This window comes from Lytechinus pictus, chromosome 17 (assembly GCF_037042905.1).
Source record: "Lytechinus pictus isolate F3 Inbred chromosome 17, Lp3.0, whole genome shotgun sequence".
Classification (NCBI taxonomy): Eukaryota; Metazoa; Echinodermata; class Echinoidea; order Temnopleuroida; family Toxopneustidae; genus Lytechinus; species Lytechinus pictus.
In genome coordinates, this window is record NC_087261.1 from 18287345 (window position 1) to 18309162 (window position 21818).

General features: G+C 36.7%; 1 protein-coding gene across 1 annotated transcript in view; it reads left to right on the forward strand.

Moving 5' to 3' along the window:
* LOC129280171 (plexin-B1-like) overlaps window positions 1–21818 on the forward strand; it is a 46990-nt gene that overhangs the window by 15771 nt on the left and 9401 nt on the right. The window contains exons 9-27 of the mRNA XM_064112459.1: window positions 1378–1476; window positions 2168–2261; window positions 2620–2810; window positions 3276–3433; window positions 3979–4093; window positions 4661–4794; window positions 5796–5972; window positions 6996–7095; window positions 7535–7771; window positions 11604–11792; window positions 12542–12767; window positions 13026–13168; window positions 13703–13824; window positions 14999–15064; window positions 15625–15699; window positions 16147–16213; window positions 18661–18807; window positions 20399–20552; window positions 21278–21390. Coding sequence (XP_063968529.1) covers window positions 1378–1476; window positions 2168–2261; window positions 2620–2810; window positions 3276–3433; window positions 3979–4093; window positions 4661–4794; window positions 5796–5972; window positions 6996–7095; window positions 7535–7771; window positions 11604–11792; window positions 12542–12767; window positions 13026–13168; window positions 13703–13824; window positions 14999–15064; window positions 15625–15699; window positions 16147–16213; window positions 18661–18807; window positions 20399–20552; window positions 21278–21390 — 2607 coding nt within the window. The remainder of the gene's footprint in view (window positions 1–1377; window positions 1477–2167; window positions 2262–2619; window positions 2811–3275; window positions 3434–3978; window positions 4094–4660; window positions 4795–5795; window positions 5973–6995; window positions 7096–7534; window positions 7772–11603; window positions 11793–12541; window positions 12768–13025; window positions 13169–13702; window positions 13825–14998; window positions 15065–15624; window positions 15700–16146; window positions 16214–18660; window positions 18808–20398; window positions 20553–21277; window positions 21391–21818) is intronic.

Below are 21818 nucleotides of genomic sequence, written 5' to 3' on the forward strand. Positions count from 1 at the left end.
TCTTTAAAGTAATAATGATGACTTGACAGAGATGATGAATTAAACTTAACTTGGGAGTATATTATAAGGTTTTAATAGAGATAATTTCAATTTAGTCTTAAAAGAGTTCAAAGATTTTGCATTTGTTATATCATTATGAAGTGAGTTCCATAACTTCGGTCCATCAGATATAAATGTGTTCTGAGCCCGCAAAGTTCTTAAAAGTGGTAAATGAAATTCACCCAATCGCCTTGTTGGATAGTTGTGAATGGATTGATTTTTTGGAAACATTGAATTAAATACATTTGGGAGGTTGTTGTTGTTATAGTTATACATAAACTGACCGAGAAATGCTATTTTTGGTAACGATATCAAAATGAGTTCGTACAGAATCCAATGAAATGACCACCAAAGTGTCTGTTTGTATAAATAAAACGTATGTGCCAAAGGATTCTGGAAGAAATTGTGTAATTGCTGAGAAATCAGCAAAAAAGCACAGGATTCGGGTAGAGCGTCGGGCACGACGCTCAAAGCAATAATTATACACTGCCCCACGTGCGCTTATCTGTGTTGGGGATCTTCAGTCTGAACATTTTTCAGCGTAGATTTCACGAAGTTCAGTTTATGTAACTGTACCAGATCTAGATCCTCGATGATATACTGACAATTAAGCCTTGTTTTATAGACTTTTTCATGAAATAAGTGTTTACTGCAACTACTGGAATTTCTCTTTAAACAAATATAAGTCTTCTTTTTCGATATTTTATGTTTAAAAAATAATGGGTCAGTATGAGACAAATATGCCGTGTGACATATAATACGTAGAGACTTCTTTTGTAATAGGAGTAATTTGTCTAAGAGTGTTTGTTGTGTATTACCCCACGCTAAAATTCCATAATTTAAATAAGGCAATATAAGGGATGAATATAATGTAAGCAGGGACGATAATGGTAAACAAAATTTAAGCTTGTTAGTTATACCAATGTTGCGTGAAATAGTTTTACATATGTTATCTATGTGAAATTTCCATGAGAGCTTATTATCGACTGTTATTCCAAGAAAATTAATATGGGATACATTTTCCAAGGGAGTTCCATCTAAAATAATATCAACAGGAAATGTATTTATAGAGTTGCTAAACAACATATATTTTGTTTTTTGAAGATTTAGTGACAATTTATTTGCTCTTATCCATTCGGTGACATTTTCTAGTTCAGAGTTGATTATATTAGCAAGGTGAAGAGGATTTTTATGTGAAAAAAATAAGTTAGAGTCGTCCGCAAAGAGAATGAAAGAAAGAACATCTGATGATCTACAAAAATCATTAATATAAACTATGAACATATTGTTGATGACTTTATGTGTTTTTGATATTTTTTTTAAATTCAATGTTCACAGATCCAGTCATTCGATTGCATTCTTCTTATTGATGGAGATGAGGCACGAGTAGAAACCACAATCGTCAATGAAAGTTATGTTCTGTGTGGGGCTAAAGAGGTGAACATTACTTATTTAAAGTATTCAAGTCATATCGTGTATGCGTCAACATCCTTCAAAATACAGATATTCTATAATTTATTAACTGAAAGTATTAAATTTCATCAAAGAATATTTAATAAATTCATACCTGCCGATGTACATAAACGCTCTTTAAAAAATATCTAAAACGCCAATATCATGCTTCACATACTTAATGTAATATGTACTTTGCCTCAGGAACAGTCTATTCCGTATCTTTGACAAATTGAAATCACAGAATCGTTCAGTAAACGTGTAATTCTCAACCGCAACCTTGTCGAGCTACTCCTATATGAACATTGACAATCCCATGTATATTATGTTTTAGCTTTACTTTATCAATTAACACCTATTCTCGCCCACGTCCCCTGCCAATTAGCACATCTCTTACAACATGTACAAGTGGGAGGTCGGTACACGAAGTACTTTTGACTTTATCACCATAGAGTTACTAACAATTAGTAGCTCCATGGCATTACCAATGACAGTGAATAGCATTTATATGCACTAACAAGGAATTAGATTATGTAAGAGCAATAGCTCCGTGGTAGGAGCGTTTCCTTACATATCCATATCCCAACCCTCTGGGGAAGCAAATACTAAACATTATAACAGATGAAGTATACTCCAGCCTTGATCTTTTTTTAATTATATATATGTATTTTTACAGTACATGTATGATGACGACATCCTTCAGAACAATGTAAGCGTCTCCGTTCAATGGAATGACCAGCACTATATAGATGACCCTAATGATGCATATGGTATGACATAAGTAACTTCAGTATTTTTTTCTTTATCCATCTTCTAATATGAAACTTCTTATAACATTAACGTATTAACTAATTATTTTCTGTAACTTTAGGCACAATAGTAAGAGTTTGTGCTTTATTTCAACGGCTGTGATGAACACCTTCAACGTGTTGAAGTATCTCTTATCAGTATAAATAAAACTAACGACGATTTATTATTTTATTTTAATTTTGATAGGCATAAATTTCTCGCAATGTTTAAATATTTGGTGGACCAATTTTACAAAGATTCGTACGTAAAATGTGAGGGCTTGTGTTTCGGACTGCGTAGATATCTAGTTATACTAACAAACTTTTGTTTGCCTTGAAGTGACTCTGTACAAGTGTTCCGCCAACGATGGAAGCTGCAGCCGGTGTCTATCTCCGGAAGCAACACCTTCGTTCCTGAACTGCGGTTGGTGTTGGAATGACTGTAATGTCATTGAGAGTGATGTTTGTCAGAGCAATCGATTTGTCAATCAGAATGAGACCAATAATTGTTCAGCACCAGTAATAACTGAAGTAAGATGATATTATACTTTATGTTTTTTTATCAAGTATCAAGAGTCAACTTGTCAAAAGTCTGCCTCGCGTCTTTTATACCAGAATTCCCGCTGTAAGCCTAGGATGCTATGTGCCTTTTATTGCAGCTTTCCTGCAGTCCCCAATGTTTTGTTTATGATTACTGTGATGATTTTTTTTATGAAAAGCTGTTTGCAAGATTGTTTTGGGGTAAGACGCTTCTCTGAATTTTGACACGGTGTCTTTAGAGTATTTTCTTGTTGTATTTAACAATATTAGATATCGGCAGGCAGAATTGATATATTTTTATTATATTATGATTTCATCGTTTGTCTTCCACAACAAAAATGATAAAGAACTAATACATAGTCAAGTGATAACCTTTGTGTGATTTACTATAATTACGAATTATCAGTTATCTTTGTATGTGAAAAATCAGAAGACCAAAAACCCTTTTTTCTATAGTTTTATCCCATATCAGGTCCAATTAATAATGGCAGTACAAGATTGGAAATCATCGGAACCGACTTAGGAGTGGCATTTATTGATATACTAGAGGTTACTGTAGGAGAGTTGATGTGTAGCCTTACTGACATGGATTCCTACTATCAACCAGGGCAGAGGTAACGGTGTCGTTTCGGGAAGGGGGGGGGGGGGCAAGGCCCTTTCAGTGCTATGGATACCATGTTCAATATTGCAGACAAATAAAAAGCGCTCGCCGTCATCATCAGAAGATAAAAGGCCTGCGATTTTGTGATTTTAGAGCTCAGCTACGGTGCTATCATACCGCTAGCAAATGGCCCAAGAAGACATGATTGTTTACATCAATGTAACAAATTGAATAATCATGATTTTTTTTGTGATATCTTTATTACATCAAACTCCAAGAACATGTAGCTATGCACGTATTCAACTTAAATTTGGCTTTCGTATTCCTACAGTCTTCCTAGTATGTGGCAGTTGTTGAGTATGCATTAATGTCATTCAGTCCTCAATGTGTGCACGTCATTGGTTAATTGCCATTGTGCGTTTCATCTCTAATTCTTTCACTGATTCTTGATTCATTAAACATAGTATAAAATAATATATGCAATATTATATGTCTGAGTACACATATCAGTTTCATATGTAAATAAGTTATCAAATGACACACTGTCTCTCTTTTCAGTGTAAGTTGCCTAACTGGGGTATCTCCCGCGGTAACATCAGGACACATTTCGATTAAGATATGGTCTGGTAGTGAGACTAGGACCGGAAACAGTATTGAACGGTTCCACTATAGGGTTAGTGCATTCAAAGGAACTATATATTGTAATTTGTTCATAACACTAAGCATACTAAACGCTTTAATAAATTTTGTTAGTAAACCTAGCATTTTTGTTTTACGAATACACATGTTGGGCAGTTATTGAAAACAATTCGGTGGAGCTAAAAATGAAACATTGAATCAACTAGATTCATAGCGTTCCAATTTGATGATAAAGGTTTTTTTCAATCACACAATACTTTAAAACATGCTTAATATACACATTTTCTTTATTGCCTAATAGGTCTACATTCTTTATCTGGGGTGCCATACAAAATTCCTCAATGGATTAAGGAAATGCCATTCATGCTCATTGTAAAAAATGCCAAAATAATAAGGTATAATATTATGGGACGCCACTTGGGAATAACCAACTTATTTAACTGTGCATAAAGACGCAACAACACGTCGGTCATCTCCTACATGTCCTACTGCTCCAACACAGTTGTTGGAGACCATTTTGTTTTGTTTGTTTCTGTTCTTCTAAACATAAATGTTCGCATCCCATGGGTAAATAAACCTCCACTAATGTTTTTTATTACAGGATCCCATGATCTCGGGGTTTAGCCCCACTGAGGGACAGGCAGCGGGAGGGACCCGTGTCACCATTGCAGGAATGTACCTAAACACAGGAAGAATCATCGAAGCGAGATTCGGAGTAGCACAATGCAACGAATTGTGAGTGTCATCCCGGGGGGGGGGGCACTTCCATTCACGAGTGGATACCATGCGCGACCATGGGGTCTCGAAAAGCACCCTAAACACGTAATTTCCATATTCTTAAAATGCGCCCCTTAACAAGTATTGGCATGTGAAACCCTACCCTTAACAAGTATTGGTAACAAAACGATACTCTTGGCAAATGTTCCCTGAAATGAACCCCTAAACAAGTACAGGAATGTTTTATTGTTACGGGTCCTTCGGTCGTCGGCTTTACCTTATATGGTTTAGTACGACCCCACCTTCTACACCTCGCGCAAATCGGACTCTAAACACGAAGTGTTGGGGCAAAAAGGACATCCTTTATACAACATTTGAATTTTGTTTTATCATCCCAGCGAATTCGACCCTAAACACGTAATTTTCCTTGCGAAATAGATACCCTTTTTTCATTATTTTTGTGTTTTTGACACCCTTATCACGTTACGTACGTAACATGCCCTATCGTAAAAAGACATCCTTTTTACGTGTTTTTTTGGTCGCGCATGGTATCCACTCGTCAATGTAAGTGCCCTCCCCCCCCCCCCCCGGGGTGTCATCATGCATAATCTTAAATATTATGACAAAACAATGCGTGAGACTGTAATACAGTCACTGTATGTTCTAAAATAATGCGAAAACTGAAGTTAGGAAGATTAGTTTATTGTCCGTTTTTCTTTTTATCATACGCACACACGCACCCACCCTCAAATATACACACACGCTCAAACACACTCCTTCGGTCAAACTTCAGACTAACCCCTCTTCCACGCTCACCAAGCTGAAAGAACCGTAGGCACTCTGGCATTCCAAAGTTGATCAACAAAATTGCTTTCTTGGATAGTGAAGTTGAAATTATCTTCGAAATTCAATAACCTTTACCTCTTACCAGTCAAATACGTAATACATTACTTTTCAGATTGGAACAAAGTAATTTTTACGACTTTAACTTACTTAACCGATTTGCTCCAATCTTTCAGGAAGTTCGAAAATTCGACGATGACTTGTATTACAAGCGGCATAACCAATAATGAAGAAACCTCTGCAAAATTGATCATGTCATTTGATGAAGTGGAAAGAATGTTTGAGGATTACAGCTTTACCTACAAAGTAAACCCGGTAATAATGAATATAGGCACGCACAAATCCATTCTGTCGTAAGTATATATTCCGTGGTCTTTTTATATATTTTTCGCAATAATGATTTTAGTAATAATGAATGGGTACCTGACAGGAATTTATTCCTTGAAATGCCGAGCGCTGGAGAGGCTGCTTGAGCTACAACCAGAGTAATAATATTCAAGTCCTTTGGAAGCGAATAGAGACGTTATTCATAATGTGTTATGCGCTATACAAGAACTGACTTTTACCATCATTATTGTTATTATATGAAAATAATGATGACAATACTACTAATAATAATCACATTTGATAACACATAACAATATCAATAAAAATGGATTAATTATAATAATGTATACATTTTCATTTGATTCGATTTCATTTTAGAGTTGTTTCTCCATCATTCATACATCCGACCATGAGTAAAATATACAACATTCAAAACGAAGATTTGGGAAAATGATAGTACAATGATTACATGTATTAGAAATAATAATCTTAGAAATGAACGTGTGATACCTAGATTGAAATGATAAAATAAGAAATTATGACACATGAATTTTAAAAATCCGTTAATTTCGTTAATAAAAAAATGAAACATTGGAATTATTTTCTACATTTTAATTTTACTGATGTAAGTTTCCTTTTTACAAATATGCATATATTTCTAAAGATAAAACTTAATTCTCTTTAATACAAGGTAGTGCAAGTAACAACTCAAGAGCTAAACTACTAGCTCTGGCTTGTAGTTATTGGTTCTTTTCCCGGGATAAAACATTTAATTCACATAATCCAAAATGATTAATAGAAAGATAAATAATTTTCAGCATCACTACATCATTTCTACTGGAAATATTGCCAGGAGTTCATCTTCTTTTATCGTAGTGTTATCATGACAATCATCTTCTTCAAGCGCAAAAAAGTAATTGCACTCGTTTAAAAGTGCTCCCTTTTTATTTCATGCACACAGATAAAAATGATTACAAACCTTACCTGATAAGATTTGTAGATTACTTGTGTTTTTTTTTTCTCTCTCTCCCTGCTTTGGTTTAATACAGAGGAGGCATTGATATCGAAGTAACGGGAGAAAGATTTGATCTGATCCAGGAGCCTAGGGTTTTCGTTACTTCACTCACGACGAATGCCACCAGATCCGAGGTATATTACGCAAACAATCATAAAATAGATTTGTGTGTGTGTGTGTTAATATTTAGTTAAGCTTCACAGCTCATGTGATGTGCTTGGAGAGAGATCACTGTGATCCACACGTCTCAACTCCCAATACAAGTCAAGAAATAAAAGTAGAAAGGAAAACTAAAAAATCGTTCGTATTATTCTACAACTCAGACTTCTTCATGCTCTTGTTTTCTCGCGGTACGTCCACCTTTCGTTGAATGACTCTATTTTTGGACATGTGTGTGTGTTGTTGCCATAATTGTTGAGGTTTCTGTAACGATTCAAAATTTCTTTTTTTATGGCAATCGCGATCAAGCAGTGAACGATTGCGAAACATTAAATTAGATCATGGCAATTTAATCCGGTTATCAATCAAGCTCTATGTAGTTTTTTTTTGTAGTTGTTTTGTTGAATCACACAGGAGTGCAATGGAACGGATACTCTTCTTGTTTGTCCTACACCAAGTTCCCCTGATGATGTCATACCGAACAGAAGAAGACGAACAGTAAATGACACAATAGAGGCAAATCTGGCCTTTGACTTTGATGGATACATCATCGATGGCGGCCTCATTGAATACTACCCAGACCCTCTCTATTACAGCTTTGGTGGATCAGACAGAATCTATGAAAGCGGCAACAGTCGACTTGAGATCGAAGTGAGTCTGACCTTCTCGGGAAATATCTATAACATGTATAAGCCAATATCAATAGATCGTTACAAATTTCTAATAAAATGGCCACTGTTTTTGGTTGTGCCGAGTTTCCCATTGCTCCATTGAAGTTATACTGTTCACAAGACACTGATAATGCTCTTTCCACTGAAGATTAGTTTCGATGGCTCTAAACTTGGAGACCTCTTATGAGAACTGTCCCGCATCCATGTTATTTGATGTTCGGTTAAATATATAAAAGGTATTAAAATGAAAAGTTTCTTGAGGATTGCCAAATTATTTCGGTCATCAATCTGCACACCACTTTAAAGAGAATTGGGGTACTTCAACAGTTTGCAGATACTCGACACAACCATGCAATCGCTCTGCGCGGTATATTAGATAAACAGGTCAAACACATACATAACGAAATCTAACCCCTACGCACCTGTCCCTCACTGGAAATGCAGTGAGTTTGGGATACCGAGAAGGAAGCAGGATTTAGGTCTGTTAGCACTGAGTTCCAACTCGGATTAGGGGCTAGTTCAATGATCACCAAATAAGAATATATATTTCAAATTATAAAGTAATGCAACAAACATAAGCGCTGGAACACAATAGAAATAAGATGTCATATACTTATAATTAATTCTCTGACCTCAGAACTGTCACTGAATCAAACAAAAATTATAACGACGAATAACTATTATGTTTCATCTATCTTCTCACTGTATATATTTTATGACATATTATCCAAACTCAACTAGAATGAGCGTTCAAATTTTACGAGGGAGATGGGGAGGAGAGGAATTAGTAATGGAGGAAATGTTAGTAAATTAAGTGGCCACTTACATACGCGATCGCAAGTTTACAAAACAGTTCAGTTGTTGACGGGGACTTTCCTGACGGGTGTGATGACGAGGACAGGGACGATTCGATGACGATGACTTGAACGATGGCGATGACGATGACTGGACCGATGAGGTGACTGGATCGTTGAGGTGACAAGGACTGGATTTATGAGGTGACGACAAGAGCGGGGACGATGGAACGACGACGACGACAGGAGCAGTGAAGGACAAGGACGAGGACCGGAGCTTAATAGATGAAGACGTTGACGCAAACTTTGAAGAACTTGATAGGTTATAGCAATAGGAATGAAAATTTCCAGTTGCTAACTGTTTGAAATACTTGGAATGTACTTTTCTTTGTTGCAGTCCGCTTTATATTGCACGAAATAATATTCTGTCGGTCTGACGAACTTCTTCGATCCAAATATATTAGTAGTTAGTTAGAATATAGAGAATATTTGATGATGATGACGATGATGGGCGAAGGTGCAGGGTGGTTGGCTAGATCGGGGTCCAAGAGAGGGGCATCAAGGAGGGGGTAGTAAAGGGGGTCGCCAAGTGAGGGGTCCAGGTGGGGGTGTCCAAGTGAGGAAAACTAGCTTGGGGTCATCTTTTATACCTAATTACATATTCACTAAACTCAAATCTAATTGGACAGGGATATCTGCTGAAGGGCGTGACTTAAATCAAACTACACTTTTCATTGGTCAAGTTTAAGGAAGGCTGGGGTGCATGTTTCAATTACTGGTACTTGTTGGAGAGCTTATACTGTCTCAACAAGACTACATGTGAGTATGAAAAGAAGATTGAAATAGCATAGAAAAATGAAAATAAAGACAAATGCAGAGAGATAGCAAGGCATACGAATATGAAATATTGAAAGATATATTATTAAAGACAGATAGATAGCACGATGTAAGGCAAATATGCCACTATGCTACAGAAATAACAATTGTCCCAAATGAACAGCGACTAGAATAACATGTGTCTGATCATGTCTTTGGTTATATATCATCATTCACCATATATCTATGGACCCCATTGAAGAACAGTATAGTCATCGCTGATGTGGTTTACGGTACACCATGTGAAGTGTTGTAGAAACAGTGGATAGGAGAAGAGAAGAAATGGATAGGCGAGAAAGTGGAGATTTGGGGGTAGAGTATTCTTTCTTGAAAGTAGTCCTGAAAAGGATAGTCATGTCGACTAAAGTATAGTCATGTCGACTAAACTGATAATGGGCTATCCATCCGTTTTGCTTTTTGTGTTTTTATACGGAAAATAAATACTATACTATATACTATACTATACTATTTACAAGCTAATTGACTGGAATCTAGGCCGACTGCTCGATATAGTACATTACATCCTACATATATCCTATCATATTATAGTGATTGGTTTAAATCGAATCATGTGACCAAATATATTTTAACTATGCTGTCGCGTGACGTCAGACCTCGATATATTTTTTGTTGTATCCGTCATAATAATAATCTAAACCGGTGATTGGTCTAAACTTCGTCATGTCAGCAAAGATACATGCGGGGGGGGGGGGGGCACTCGGTATATAATGCATAGTGTGTATGTGCCGCGGAGGGGACCCCCATTTTTACACTCAAATTTCTGTTCCAAGGCATAGCATTTTTGTCTTATTGAGAAAAAGAACAAAGAAAGCTGCTGCAAAGCATAGCATTTTCTTCTTATCGAGGAAAAAGAAGAAAGAAATCCGCTCCAAAGCTTCGCATGTTTTCCGTTACGCCGTTCCGGCCGTATTGATCTGCTACAATGAGCCGCAATATTGGTAAAAAGCGGCCGCAAAGCGCTGTCCGACCATCGCCTCTGCGCTAGCGCACCCGGCGGCCGTGCCGCCGGGCTAGCTGCATGCACGTATACCCGTTCCATAAGGATGAATACGCACTCACACGCAGGCGATCCGTTTTTTGTCTCGCCCGCGGCACAGACCTACTACTTTTTTGGTCGAGTACCCCCCTCCCCCCCCCCCCCCCCTGCGATACATGCAGTTCCAACAAATGTCACAAAATTTGCACAAAATGCCAAGAATCGCGACTACTTGCCGTAAAGCATACAGGAAAAGTACCCGAGCCGTATTAAATAATAATAACACAAAAAAACTTTTACGGCTTGGTGGGCGTGGCTTATTAAATCTCAATCGCATGGAGATCTTGTAACAGTGTCCGCGTACACGCAGTGAGCTATTAACTTTATTAAATTCTATTAATAATATCACACTCGAAGGCCGGGATCACCCTTTTTTTTTATTATATAAGCGATACACAGGTGTGAGTTCATCGGTAGGTTTTGTAAGCATGAGGTAACTATGGAACTGTTAAAACCAACGAGGCGCAGCCGATTGGATTTAGACTAGTTTCCATAGTTACCGCATGCTCACTAGTCATACCGATGCACAAACGAACCTATGTATCATTTGTTTTATACAATTTTTTAAGGCTAAGAATTTTTTGACAACATGCGTATCAAGTATTTACCGACACATGGCTAGCCAAGCATCCGGTAAATTTACTATGCATAAGTAATTACCGAACTATGGCAATTTTACCGGATGTATGGCTGGTCATGCGTCAATACTATGCATGACACCGATTCTATAATATTTACTATCTGTTGTATTTATGATAATACCGATGACGAATATTAACCAAATATACACGGTCTTCGATCAGAGGCTTAGTGAAACTATGGGCCCTCAGTGACGTGAATGCGACCACTTTTCCATTGGGCATGTTTGGGCTTCGCCCCACGCGAAAAAAGTTATTGCCAGACCAAACTTGGATACACATAACTATTTGTATATTATGATTCAAAATCGCTTATTTTCCTACTACCTTATGTACATTTATCTGTGCGTCATTTTACTCAATGCGTTTATATTAGAAATTGATCAGCGACAGATAACATAAATTTATCATCAACGCACTGTTCACATATTTTATTCCTTTTTTTAGGGAATGAACCTTAACTTAGCCAGCACGGAAGATGATGTTACAGTTTTGATAGGTCCTGATGTTGTCTGTGATGTGGATGATCTTGAGACGGATGTGTTACGATGTCAGCTACCGGAGAAGAAGCCTCAACCTGGTAACATCAATGGAACAGTTGAACCAGGACCTACTCAAGGGCTACCAGCTGTCACGGTATGTCGTTACTTATAGGCAGTCCCACATGTTACACGTTTGCACTCAAAAGGCAGTTTACCCTATAATGTCACGTTGCGCTACTGACTTTATATTTCTGATGTTCTGAATGTAACGAATCAGAGCTTTCCCTCAGACCACATACTCAACTGAAATTGACCTGTAAAACATATCTGAGGACAGACTAGATAGCAAAACATCATGATTAATACAGTCAAAAAGTCCCTCAAAACTTACTTATTTCAGCTGATGTGTAGTAATTAACTTGTAGGATGAGCGTGCGCCTATGAATCCTTTTAACAGATATATGGCGCAATATAAATGCTCTGGATCATCATCATGATCAAAAGCAGAAATGTATATATGCAACGCAAAAAGTATTTTCTTGCCCTTATCAGCAGCTTGTACATGTTGTAGGAGGCCGTTGTAGCATAGCATATCATCATTACCATAGCATTGCTGCTTCAACAATATTGTCCTTTCTTTTCAAGGTGATTGCGTTTTGCCACAGTTCATTGAATGACAGATAAGCATGCATGATTATTATTACCATACATTTCTTTATAAAACGAATATTCAAACAGGCCAAATTCTCGTTATATACCTAAAATTCTCGGCTGTAAGCATGGCACGTATAAACCTTACCAGTTTATGCATGCATACATTTATCACAAGATTCAAAGATTAGAAGACTACAAAATAGCAAATCTAAAAGAGAACAATTATTTTTTTTTTCAAATCAAGTACAGGTATTCCATGGAAATCTGGTGTTCTATCCTGGCTACGTAGATTACTCGACGACAACCATTAACATTGGTCTCATTGTCGGTATTGTACTTGGTGTTGCTGTGTTCGTCATCATTGTCCTTGTCGTGGTAGGCGTCATTCTCTACAGACGAAGTCACCAGAATATAAGCAAACAAGTCCGTGAGATTGAGATGTTAGAGAAGAAGATCCAAGGTCGAGTGCAAACAGGTACAAGGCGTCTTTAAAGAATATATAGCGCTGTTTGATTTCTGTTTCTTTTCTAAAATGGTGGAAATGTTTTTCAATTCAACAAACTTTCTTTTCCTCCCTCCCGTTCCTTGTATTTTCCCCTCTTTTTATTCAATATATGTCATTTCAACCTGAGGTACCCCTATAAAAATATGGCTCTATAATTAATATGATAAGTTGCATAAAATAGGAGTCAAATACTCGTATTGATCATATTCGTTTCTTCTCAATGTCTAGCTTTTCATGAACTACAGACCGACATGTCTGAAGTGGAGGAGCAAATCGGCCATCTTGGTGTACCATTTGCGAATGCACTGGATTACTTAAAGAATATGCTCTTTGCAGGCTTGGCTATTCTTCCACCAACCACAGACCCTGAGGTAAAACATGTCAGGCAATCTATAATTTATTATAATAGTATTGATGTAGACATGACTTTCGTTGCAGTGAGATTTCCAACGTCAACAAATGGATTAAGTCAGCCGTGGAACACTTCATAAAAACAATAATTTTATCATTTAATGATTAGTATTAAACAGTAACGAGGGAAGTCTAAACGTGTTTATGTGTCTAGAGACTACCTCACGAAAACAGTGAAGATACAAACAGAAAGTTTCATCGTCCTTTAGTCCTGGTGGTGCATGGGGACGCTGGTCGTTGTTATAAGTTCATATATGGATCTTAAACGTTAACATGCTCATAAGCAGATGATTTATCATATGTTAGTGGCAGTCCTTGCAACACCAGATTCTGAAGTAAACTGTTGCCATGGACGGTGACGAATGACTCAATCTCCATTTTGACAATTTTCAAGATTAACTTATCGTAACAATGAACATAAAACAGTAATCAAAGGTCTTCCAAGACATTATTTCACTTTATGATATTGAATACTGTCCACTTTCTTTCTATAGTATTTGAACTCGAATCTTGAGACAGCGATGATCATGTTTTCAAGGCACCTTAGTAATCCAGACTTCTTGACCAACTACATCAAACATCTTGAGGAACAAAGGAAAACGCAGCGAAGAGATAGGTTCGATATATGTTTTATCAAAAATTACATTGTTTGATGGATAAACTCTCGGGAAGTGAAATGTACAACATAGTAATCAAAGAAGTCAATTTGAAGGCATATGCACATGTTAATCTAAGGGTTGACATAAATGCTTGCATAGTTACGTCGTTTACCCTGCATTAAACTGATAAAAAGGCACGAATTGCAATGCATATTAACAATTTCGAAATGAAGTCCTGCTCCATGTCCATGTCTTTGGCAACAAACTTTGTACACAGCTTTGCTTATCAAATATGCACAAAAAGCATTTACAAATAGATGTGATTTATTTTCTACAAAATATTTTTCAACTGAATTCATATCATTGTGCAATATAAATATATAAACTGAATTCATATCATTGTGCAATATTACTTTTTAAACATAAACACAGTTTACTTCATAAATCATTATCTTCGATGCTTATTGTAAATTTATCTGTGCATGAATGTTACACAAGAAATAAAAATAAATATCATTTATGGACTGTTAATAGAAATTATGTATCATTTTCATTTAGACATCATGCACCAGTTGTGTGGAATAATCTCCCCATCGCAATAAAGTTTCTCAACTCAATGTATGCTTTTAAAAGAAAATTGGAGTTTTATTTAATCAATACTACTTAAATTTTGTCTTTACTTCACTGCCTGTTTTGTTTTGGATTTGTGCGGACTTTGTACTGTATTTTATTGTGTTCTGTTTTGTTCTCATTGTAAACAATTATATGCCCATTACCTATTCATAAATTTTCTTTACTTAAATATGATTTATAAATGGATTTTATTCTATTCTATATTGTATTTTCAAGGGTGGTTATCCAGTCAATTCCTTTTGGTTTTTTTATGACCGCCCTATTCCAATATACTGATGTGTTCTTCTATATTGTATATCATATTTTAATATTATGTTTTAATTTTTTTTACTGCTCAAGTTTTCATGCAATTGTATGATATGTGTATGTTTTATTGGAATTAAATAAATGAATTGAATTGAATTGAATTGATATGTAATGCCGACAGCTGATTTATTTGTTTATTGTGACGAAACTTCAAAGTAATAATAAAAAAAAAAGATGCAAACATACTGCTACAACTGTAGAACGTCTATTAAAATACGTATATTCATTTTTTTTTCTTTTAATCTACCGTAGGGTCAACATTGCCTCTCTTATAACCACCGTATTGATTACAGAAGGAAAGTTTGGATATTTCACAGAGTAAGTGTGTTATAAGTATCAAATCCATTCGTATTACTTTGAAAAGGGTGTGACTGTTCTACCCCCCCCCCCCTCCGGAATTTCCGTTAGAAATTTAAAAAAATAACGAATAGTGCACTTTTCCCAATACTTTTGTTTTAACCAGTAGTTAACCCATAAAGAATGAGAAAACAAAATTGATATCGAAAAAAATAAGGATTTAACGTGTATCGAGTTCTGCCAACTAATAGTGTAAAGCATTATGAAGGTAAAGTTTTGCATTTTTCTTCTACTCGAATTTTACTCGAATAAACAACGTACATTCGTATAATCGTGATAAAAATAGAATTAACATATAAATTGTAAAGAGATGTTTAAAGACTTTGTAAGATTTAGAAACAACCGTGCTACAATCAATAATCGGGAGAGTATTTGCTGCGACGAGTATATGAATTCATGATCATTTAATAACTTGTGAGAAATACTATAGGAACACTTTTTACGGTTTCTGTTTAAACTGAATGTTTCCTTTCCTTCTACACACAAAATTATAACCTATTTATTGGTGTATTACATTTCAGAACTCTCTTCAAGTTGTTGGAAGAATGCATCGAGGAGGGTGCAGAGAGCGGAAGAGCTAAATCGCTCTTTAGGAGGTTTGAAACATTGCAATGCGTTATATCTAATGAATAGAACGGTATTTACTCAATACATTAATTTGAATATAACTAATATGTGTTTTTTTTTATAATAATTCTCAGATAATCCATCTGTTGTCCAACAGTAAAGCGTTGTTATTTCGAAACTCGTAAAATGTTCAATCAAGAGATGGTAAAGCTGAAAGGTCATGCAAGATCGCCTATTTCAATCATCATAATATGGTTTACCATTAAGGAGTTTTCTGTTCCCTGATGATGATGATAATAAACATTGCTTAAAGCGCATATCACAGTGATAACATTACGTATCTGATGCACTTAGAAAATGACAATAAGAGAAGAAGGAACAACATCTTTACAGAGGAGCACATAATCGATGATGTACATGAATATCTTATTTTACAAAAAGGAATTGGCTCAAACATTTTGAGATTTTTTTTTCAGGAATGAGACGATCGTTGAAAAACTCCTCTCCAACTGGATAGCAATCTGCATGTATCGATACCTCAAGGTAGTTACAATAAACAACATTATTAAATGAATTTAAACATGGTCGTTATGAATAGTTTTTTTAACGTTTTCAAACAAACCAGGCCAAGAGCATTAGGTTTAACATGGAAATTTATGGTAACAAGCTGATTTTTTTTTCAGTATAGGTCCAGGAACGTGCCGAGAATAACATATTAAAAGTCCTCATAAATCTTTTTGGGGGTTTTCCGAACTCCAAAATGGCGTCTAAAATGGCCACCATTCACAGAAAACGGACATAACTCAATCATTATTCACACTAGACATACAATTTGGTGCATATTTTATGGTTTAACCCTAAAAGGACTGGGGCATGATGCCCCCCCCCCCCCACGACTCTTCGCAAGATATTTCCGACACACAAGAAGATAGCGCCGCAAATCTTATGACTTTTTTTTAAGTCTTGCGCAACTTTTGACACCAAATTCGCGACATACGGGTATAGCATCTGGACGTCACGTGAATTTGTACGAGGCAATGTCATGCCGAAAATTGCTAATTTTTATACTTTGTGTACAAAGACTATTTAGTGAGAGATGAAATTCATAAAATGGTGATTATTTTTCGTTCTAATTGTTCTGCTTAATCAATTTAGGGTTTGATTGAGTTAAATGGTCTGTAATAATTTTCATTGAAAAAACAAAGAAATACATTAAAAAAAAAATAGATAAAAAATAAATTCATAAGGGGAAAAATGGCTTTCGCAATATTCCTTTGTGAAAACCTTTGAATTAGATTACAAAGATGATATCTGCAAAAAAGAAGGAAATTTGAAGTGTAATAGGGTCTTGAATATGCAAATAATGTTTTTCATGAATAAATTTGCATATATCATTCATAATAAATAAAAAATAATTATTTTCTAAATTCTTTATTATACAAGCTTATAGTTTATATGGTAAAGAATCTGCGTGCCTAATTTCGGCGCGATCGCGCGAACGGCGGCCGAGATCAGAAGGGGGGCATCATGCCCCCCAGTCCTCAATACATCTAAAATAGCCCAGTCCTTTAAGGGTTAAAGGGGTAAAAAGATCAAGTGATACAGGTTAGGGTCAAAATCAGCAGACCAGGGTACCTAAAATTCTTAGATTACGTCCAAAATGGCTGCCGAAGCCTAAAAATCAACAAATCATCTATTACTTATTTTAATGGCTTTTTAATTTCGTTTCTATTCAATGGTCAAGAAGTACATAAGGACAAGTTACAAGGACAGTCAGTGGTCAAATATGTCCAAAAATCCAAGATGGCTTCCAAAAATGGAGTCTAAAATGGGTGCTTTTACTTACAAATGGACATAATTCATTTGATACCTGCCTGAGATATATGGTTATGGTGTCAAATCCATGGCTTTATGTGAATGGCAGCCATTTTGGACGCCATCTTGGATTACGGAAAAACCCCAAAGAGGATTTATGAGAACTTTAAGTATGTTATTCTAGACATATTCCTGGACCTATCCTGAAAAAAAAATCAGCTTGTTACTAGAAATGTCCCTTTTTTGGCCATTTTGGCCTAATGCTCTTGGCCTAAACGATGGAAGAGGATAAAATAAAAGTTTTAGACACGTCGTAAATAATTGTCTACTTCTTTCTCGTTTTCAAATCTTGAGAAAAATATATATGCAAGAAACTGTGGTATATTAGTGCGCTACCCCCCCCCCATTGTTATAGACTTCAGATTACACATATCAGAGCTTGTATAAGTTACGTTATCACTACCAAGTGATAAAAAAGACTAATACCTCCTCCTTGAATTGCTATCTGCATAATCATAAGAGAAAGGTAGGCGATATCTTTACTCAGAATAAAGATATCGAGTACACAAAGATGATGTCTTTGTTTTTACTTTTTGTTTCCCTTACGCATTTATTGATTTCATAGCTAATTTTTTCGTTTGACTGATGAGAATTAAGAACCTATTAAGTTTAAAGCATTAAGCAATTCTTCATGTTGATGTGATGAATGCTTAGTACATCCACCATTGCTTGCGTCTCTAAGACCACATTGCACACGCGGTTCTGCCCCGAAGAACTGCAACTGTTTAGAATTTATTCATAAGGGAGTAGGCTGGTTTGAGCAGCGGGAGGTGTGCATCCTGGGGAGGTGGAACTAAAATGTATGGGGGTGCACATCTTGGGGAGGTGAAACTAAAGTTTGGAAAATCAGCTGTTGAAAGCAGAAGGGGTACTGAATTTCGTTTTGCTTTCCATTGTCGGATCTCCTCTGCCCAAGCGGGAGAGCGCACGTGCACCTCCCCAGTCTACGCCCTTGATTCACTTTTATGTTCCACACTCTGTCATTTTTGTGATATCTCCCCCCCCCCCCCTGTTTCTGTTATTGTTACATAATTTATATAAACCTACATAATCGGGAACATTTTAAGTAATCGAACTTTGATCAAATTACCCCAATCATTTTATTTTCCAAACAGCGTCATGCGGCCGAACCTCTGTACTTGCTTTACCAGTCCATCAAGATACAGGTTGAGAAAGGACCAATTGATATCACTACAGGACAGTCTGTCTTCTCATTGAACTTTGAATGCCTCTTGGAAGAAGAAGTGGAATTCAACGAACTGGTATTCTACTTTTATTCCCATTCATGTGCCTTGCAAACAGTGATGATCGAGAATAATATTTATGTTTCATTGTACGCATGTGTGAAGGACCATGACCAAGTTAATATGTAAACATTAAAAACAAAAACTATTGTCTGGTGTCGTAACAATGAAATTTAAAGTTGGGAACTTAAGACGTTATTTTAGTGTATTCATTCATTTTTTTTCTAGTGGGGGTATTGCTAGGTCCGAGGTCAGTTTTGATTGAACAACCAATATAATGATAATAATGACAATAATTGCATTTATTTAGCGCTTTTTTCCAGAGGATACAAAGCGATGGCAAAAGACACGTAAAGGTTCATGATGTGTTTTAAGATGTTTTTGAAGAGGTCAAGAGAAGAGCGGTTTTGGAGAGATGGAAGAAGCTCGTTCCAGAGACAGGGGGGGGGGGGGGGGGGGGCAAGAAATGAAAAAGGTTGAAGTGGATTTTTTTTTCTGGATTTTGGAATGACATAGGAAGGAGCAGCTGCAGAACGAAACGAGTATGTCATGTATGTAGACCTTTGTTGCCGAAATAATGAATAACGGGAGGAAGGAAGTGTGGTTGACAGAGATTAAAAGGTTTCAACAAGTATTGGATAATGGATTCTATCAGAAACAGGTAGCCAATGTTTATAAGTGAAGCAACAATTGCCACTGATGCTAATTGCAAAGGTGGCGATGGTGAGGATGGCCATGGTCATAATTGACCTTTACAAAATATTAGAGAACAATAGCTATGGTATCGGTAACGTTGGTGGTGGTATAATTGATGGTGATATTTCATATTCATTATCATGATTATGATCAAAGTGAAAGTTGACTTGGACCAATGAATGATGAAGATGGAATGTGATGATAGCAATCTACGTATAATGGTGAGCACCTGTAAAGAAAGATATTGCAGTCTTTGCTTGGAAAAGGGGTCCTTTTTTATTTCAAGCACGTCCTTTTAAAATAAGTTGGTAAAATTAATGTAAGAAAGTTTTAATACTTATTCAAAAGTTTAGACACTGTTAAATAACTTGTTGGTGGAGTGATGGGCTTAAACAACTTGCTGAAATTTGTATACAGTGTTTTTAAAGTGTTAAAGGTGTCGATAATGTGGATAAAGACGGTTGTGATAGTGTGGTCTAGCCGCAAGTCGTGTGGTCTAGTGGTTAGAACATTGGACTTATGATTGAAAGGTTGTGAGTTCTAATCTCAACTCTGCCGTTATCTCCGCTTAAACCCCATCCCCCCCAAAAAAAAAAAAAAAAAAAAAAACAAGAGTAATTTTGTTGTCTATAAAGGTCAGCCACTCTGACTGATTAACCTTAACGTAATATCTTGAATATTAATTGATTATGTACTAGCCTGGCGTTGATACAACAGAAAGCTGCTTTGCCGAGTTCCTATGGGAATTAGAATAACAGAAACTTGCGAAAAGAAATAGTAATGTAAATAGCATAAATGCAGTCTCTTATGTTTTCTTTATAAAAGGAAACATGGACTCAATATCAATCATGCCAAAAGAAAGATTTTAAAAGGTGGCAGTGGTTGCAGCAATTACTTTTTCTTATTTTTACAGACCTTATCGGTTGTTGGCAGAGACAAAAGACACCTGTACTACGTCAAGGTTCTTGATGTTGATTGCATGACTCAAGTAAAACAGAAGATACTGGACGCTGCGTACAGAAACAGCCACATCGTACAGCAAAACAGGGCTCACGAGATGGATCTCCGTAAGAACTTATATCTGCTTAATATGGTTGGTTTAAAGGTGCACGATCCAAAGATTCGGAGCGCGCAGGTAAAAGTGGTGCGGACGATGCACGCTACGCGTAATATACGACGCGAACGCAGATGCCATATTCCAAATGCCCAATCGTACGCTACAGTTGCTGTTCGAAGTTTATGGCTGATTGGCTCCTCCTCCTCATTTGTGAAGTGACGTCAGCACATGTTTGGGCCATAGCCGATGTTACCAAAATCAACCCATCGTATGCAGGGGCAGCGAAAGCGGGGGTGGGAGGAGGGGCTGGAGGCTTCAGCCCCCCCCCCCCACACACACACACTTTTTTCCAAAACCGTGTACAAAAACGTAAAAATGACCATATGATTGTGATTTTTTGCATGGTAACCCCCCCCCCCCCCCCCCCCCACACACACACACACGTTTACTGTGCATGTGCATGACTGGCTGATAATTGACAGCTGCATGCTACATAGGTTACGTAGATCTATATGTATGTACAAAACCGTCCAACGGCGCCGCGGATCGTGCACCTTTAAATACATACATAACTTTAGTTTGAAAATGAAAGCAAGTGTGCACGTCGATCGACTTTGCAGTTTCCGTAAACGTTTTGCTGTTGTTTTGGCATTCATCAAGAAGATGGAGCAAATTGTGGTTTGCCTTGGTTTGCATACAATTGACAATCATATTCTTTCTTTACTCTGTTGTCAGTGTGGTATCATCCTGGTGGGGAAGAGAGGGTCTTGAAAGATCAAGATGAATTCAACAAACTTGTAGAGAACTCCAAAGGCGCATGTTACATCAATACCATCAAGACATATGCGGTGAGTTGGTAATTTTTTTTTTTTTAAAGATGTTTTATTGTTTTTCTCTCAAATCAAATTTCATATACAATGCACTTTACAAAGTAATAATTGTAAATAATAATTCGAACAAAATAATCTCTTAAACTCGTATACATTATGCACATCATTAAATAATATTCTAAGACACTGCATCGTACCACTACCAGATGAGTTTAACAAACAAATATCAGAGAAAAAACTTTTAAAAGTATATGCGTTGTACCTGCCCCCTCCTTACCCACCCCCCCCCCCCGCCTTCCCTCCGCAAACCCCCACACTTCACACCCTCAAACACTCACACACATCATACGCCCTTGCATACGGTGCCCGCGTCCCGTTTGAAACAAGAAAAACTCCATAATGAACGAACATAATCTCGTGAGCTCTGTCGCCTCTATACTCTTGTA